The sequence below is a fragment of the Trachymyrmex septentrionalis genome, unplaced genomic scaffold (genome assembly GCF_001594115.1).
Source record: "Trachymyrmex septentrionalis isolate Tsep2-gDNA-1 unplaced genomic scaffold, Tsep1.0 scaffold11, whole genome shotgun sequence".
In the NCBI taxonomy this organism is placed as follows: Eukaryota; Metazoa; Arthropoda; class Insecta; order Hymenoptera; family Formicidae; genus Trachymyrmex; species Trachymyrmex septentrionalis.
Window position 1 is genome coordinate 2225173 of NW_017304228.1, and position 5052 is coordinate 2230224.

The 5052-nt window shown below is 34.7% G+C and overlaps 1 protein-coding gene across 10 annotated transcripts in view; it reads left to right on the plus strand.

Moving 5' to 3' along the window:
- The first annotated feature begins 450 nt into the window (after positions 1-450).
- The window catches only part of LOC108750145 (carbohydrate sulfotransferase 5-like), a 9601-nt gene continuing 4999 nt past the window's right edge, over positions 451-5052 (plus strand). For 3 of the 10 annotated variants that reach the window (XM_018489405.1, XM_018489435.1, XM_018489451.1), the window contains exons 1-3: positions 451-529; positions 2594-2827; positions 4250-4377. In XM_018489405.1, the coding sequence (XP_018344907.1) occupies positions 2746-2827; positions 4250-4377 (210 nt within the window). In that variant the 5' untranslated portion in view covers positions 451-529; positions 2594-2745. The other 7 variants (XM_018489444.1, XM_018489411.1, XM_018489421.1 and 4 more) reach the window with 7 other exon arrangements.

Genomic DNA, 5052 nt, shown 5'->3' on the forward strand with positions numbered 1-5052 from the left:
TTTTTTTTCAACAAAAATATTTTGGAGATTTCAAACAATGCGTACAGACTAATGTGGAACGGGGAGAGTGCACGGAGTACAGCCGAACCTGGGCGAACCTCGTGACACAGTTGGTGCGTTCGGAGAAACACTATTAGCGCAACTTCTATCATTCTATCTTCGTTGTTTTTTAGACGTAAAACAAGGATAGAATGACACAAAATAGCGCTAATAGCGTCTCTCCGAACACACCTAGTGTGTCGCGTACTGCGTCTACACAACGCGCCTGGCACGAGCCGCAATACGGCTCTGCCGTTCGTTTACTCTCTCGCTTTCGACGCGTTTGGCCGATTCGTTAGTAGGCCACGAGCATCGTTGGCCGACGACGCGATGAACGTCGTCGTCGTTACTCTCTACCGGCAGCGCGTTATCCGCCGCGTTCTCGAGGCGGCCCGCGGCTCGTCACTGCAACTCCCGTTGTCACTCCAACATCGTGATTGAATTCAGCTGGCCGAATGTACGGCAGCGAGTGCACGAGCACGATTCCGAGGTGAGAGAAAAAAAAGAGAGAGAGACAGAGAGAATTCCATTGCATTTGGCGGACGCGATAAAGAGCATAGCCACCACCTCCTTTTCCACCTCCTCTTCATCCTGCTTCTCCTCTGCCACCGACCCTCACGAATTTTCGTGGCCGATGCTTATCGCCGCGTAATTATCGAGGAACGAAACGGAGAAGCGTATCCGCCGCACTCTCGGCCGCGAGGGAGTGCAACCGACGGAGACGATTAGACGAATATGTGATTCGCGTGCGCTGTCCACTGTTCGCGTCCGTTCGAAACGACGTCGTTTTTCTCACTGTTCCCGGAACACGCGAGCAGAACGCGTTGCTCGTACACGTGCGATCATTCCGTAAACAAGCCGGTCTTGCTCCACCTTCCCCATACGTGCAGACGAACGAGCGATCGGGAAAACAGCAGGAAAGTGAATTCAGTGAGGCTCCGAATTATCGACACGCGAATTCTTCTCATGTTCGCGAACGCGCGGAACGTAATTCTGCATTTGCCTAAACGTAGCACGGAAAGAACGATTTTGTTGAAACATCTAAAATTTTAGATAAGGTAAATGTATTAGCAGAGAGAAACCGGTATCAGTTAGTGGGCATGATCCTATTATTGGATAAAATAACAAAAATATTAAATATTAAGCTTTTAATATACGATCCTAAATAAATTCGTCTTATTAAGCTTTTATAAACAAATTTATTTAGAATTCCACATATCATTAAAAATTTAATATTTAAAAAATTTCGTCCAATAATTGAGTTTGGTCATGTTCATTATCTATTAATTGATACATTTATTTTTCAGATCTAAAAATAATTTTGTTGGACTATATAAATAATTACAGGAAAATCAAGCATGATGAACAATGCTAAAAATTTTACCATTTTTAGTAATCAATTTGAGCGTCACATAATTATTTTAGTGATCCAGCAAAATTATTTTTAGATCTGTATCTAGCTAAATTTTTAGATAACCTATTTAATAAAATCGTCCTTTCCGTGTAATTATATAGGATTGTCACAAAAAAAATTCCTCATTCCTAAACCTTGATTTACAAATAAAATTTTTCGTTTTTTTTCCTGATGCTTTTTTTTTCAATATTTTGAAATTTTTTTGTATTTTTATTCTGATTTAGAAACCATCTTAAAATATTTTGTTGAGACAGTGATTTAACATAACAATGTTAATTAACATTGCTAAGTGCTGATACTGCTTACATTTAAATGTTAAGTTGGTAATATTCCAAAACAATATAAGTCTGATGTACAAATATTAAACTTTTGTAAAGCTAAAAATGTTAATTTTCCAAAAAATTTGTCCCGTCTTCCTAGATTTCCTTGATCATTTTCAATTTCTCTGACAATTCTGTGATTTCCAATTTTATGGCAACCCTATTGTGAGAATTGATCGATCGCAAAGTTGAATATTCTCTTCATACATGACAGATTGTGACTCATCAATTCGTACAAATACAACCACTTAAGAACTATGCTTATGCAATTTTAGAATGAGTTAAAAAAATAGCTGGACGCTAAACGTGTGCGTGATTCGGTGCGCGTATGACGCATTTAATAGTGAATTCGGTCACTTGATCAATGCACATTAATAGCTGCGTTATGTAAAGTACTTAATGCAATAGCATAATATAATCAACTTCGACAATGAAATGTAATACATATATCTATACTTTATTAAATAATGTGACGATATCATTATCGGGTACTTTATCGTTTAAAATATTCATATGCTTTTATATTTAACTTTGCTAATTTCACATATAGCAGCTTTTATTATATACTATTGTAACGCGAATTTACTATACAAAATTCGATAGTGCACTGAAAAAAATTACTAAATTTTAATAAATATTTGTTTAAATAGAACTAACTTATATTTATTAAATATAAATATATATACTTATTTGGTACATTTAGAACCGTTTATTTGATTTAAGTATCATTTTTTGAGTAAATATTTATTTATTAGTAAGTAAATATGTAGTTAGTACCATTCAAATAAATATTTATTGAAATTTAGTAAATTTTTTTCAGAGTATAAAGTGGGCCAAACTTTGTCTTCGTTTTGTCGATGAGATTTTGCCACGGGGTTTCTGAATACTGCTCGCAGTGATTTCGCAGTTTTTTTTTTTCCGTTATTATGCCGCGTCGCGGCAACGTGCGACGATCATCGGTGTTTGATCGCAATGAAGAAACGGCATTTTCTGCCAGCACAAACGACGACGAGTCATGGCGAGGCCTCAACTAGCGGATCATATTTCACGGAAGGTGAGACGAATCGACTCCTGTTTCTGTGCCGCCCGTTGATTTAATTTCGATCGATCGTTTCGTTGCGCTCGTGTCTTATCGCGCTCCCGTTTATTGCCGCAGAGAAGAAAGAAAAAAATTATCCCGAGGTTATCCTCTATAGTTATTTTATTTAATTGAACATATACCGTTAATCTTATCGCGCGACACAAAGAAATTTTTAATAAGTATGAGGAGACTCAGACTCGTACGAGTTTTCATTTAATCGCGTCGTAATTAACTGTGTAATATTTAATTACTGTGAACAGTTTTGCGCTTCGGACATTCAGTGAAAAATAAAACGTTGAATATTCATTTTTTTCCCGCACCGCCCTTTGAACTTTGAAGTTTCATTGTTATTCCAATAATCGAGGAAAAGTTCATTCATTGTGCAAAATATCGAGTAAATTTACGAAATTCTATGTTGTTTGAGTAAAGAGCATATAATGATCAATGAGCTATTTAACTCTCCGTGATTCAACAGGAGCTTTAAACATCTAGATGAATTTTCAATTTTCAATTATTTTGCTTCAAATTCGGACACGTACAAAAAATGAAAAATGCTTCAAGTCATATCATTCGTGTTCGTGAATGTTAAAAGAGTATACTAGAATTTTTTTCAGATTTTTCTAAAATCTAAAAATCCTTTGAAAAAAAAAAAAACAATCGAGCACTAGTGACCCAGTTGGATTAGAAGAATAGTGAAAAAAACATTAACCACGGATAATTAAGGAGAATAAAAAGTTAACAATTTATTATCATGTTAAAAAATTAACTCTTAGTACACTCGATTGGATTCATTTGTGTTCTGCACATTTCTTTTCTTCAAAAAATTAGGAGCATCAAATAATTAGTTATAATATTTATATATAATTTTTTTTTAAATATTATACGCAACCTTACAAATACTTTCTAAAGATGTATATGTAAGAATCACTTAATAATTTTTATATATTTGTTAAAATTAATCCGGGGCACGAATGACTCATCGTATGTAACAAGACGGTCAATAATAATAAATTAATAAAAAGTATAGTATGTATATATTATTTTATATTATTAATTTTTTAACATGAATAAATGTATTATTAACTTTTAAACACATAACTATAAACGTATTGTTAACTATTTTTATTCCTAACTATTCCATATTATTGACCATTATTTTCTTTATTTGCATTTGTATGTATCGCACTTGATAAACGATTATTTATAAAAATAATTTATTGTTATCTTGATAACAATAAATAATACTTATAAATAAATGTTTTTCCGATAAATTGTCGAAAATGCCTTGTCGATAGCTTTACAATCGCAATCGCGTTTCTCATCTCGCCGTATATTGTGCATTGCGCCAATATGCATAAATGATCTTTTGTCTTTTCAAGTTCCTGCGCTTTCTAGGATCAAGGATGTCGAAGCGGCTGAGTTTCTACTGTCTGGTAGCTCTGGCGTCCGTCTGCATCTTCTTCCTAGCTTTTAACCAGCGCTACAGCAGCTACCTTGAGCATCGACTGCAGCCGGTGATATCGGTCAGTAAAAATTCGGAGGTGGGGATTGCTCTAAATTGAGTCACGCCAAACACGCTCTTTCTGACGGTAAAAGTCTAACTTTGCACCTAACTCTCTCTCTTCTCTTTATCCATTTCTATTGAACATTAAAAGCGACGCACAAGGAACCGACACGCGACTTCTCTTTCTTCCTGTTTTCATCTCTCTTCGTTCCTTTTCCCTTTCATGCATCGTTTTGCTATCATTTACAAAATAAACTTGTTTTTTCAACTGAATTTTTTGCACCATTCGTCTTTCCCCTTTTTTTCTCCAACGTAAAAAGAAATAAGAGAGGAAAGCTAAAAGAAGTTCAGATGAAAAAATAGACTAATATCAAAGAACTTTAGTAGTAAGTTATGTTATTTTATCGTTATCTTGATGTCAAAGATTATCATTTTGACGTCAAAAGACGTCATTTTGACATCAGCTTGCTACCAGGGGTACAACTGTAGTTGCTTTAAAACATTTTGTAAATTTTAACATTTTCTATCAGAGACATCAATTTATTGGAAATCAGATCGACGTAAGTTCATGGCTTGTTTTAATTTACCTTCTTTATGTAATAGTTGATGTTTGATAATTCGTATGAAATTTGATATCAAAAGAGACATTTGTAATATGATTAATTATCGAAGCCAGGGAGTCAATCATGTAATT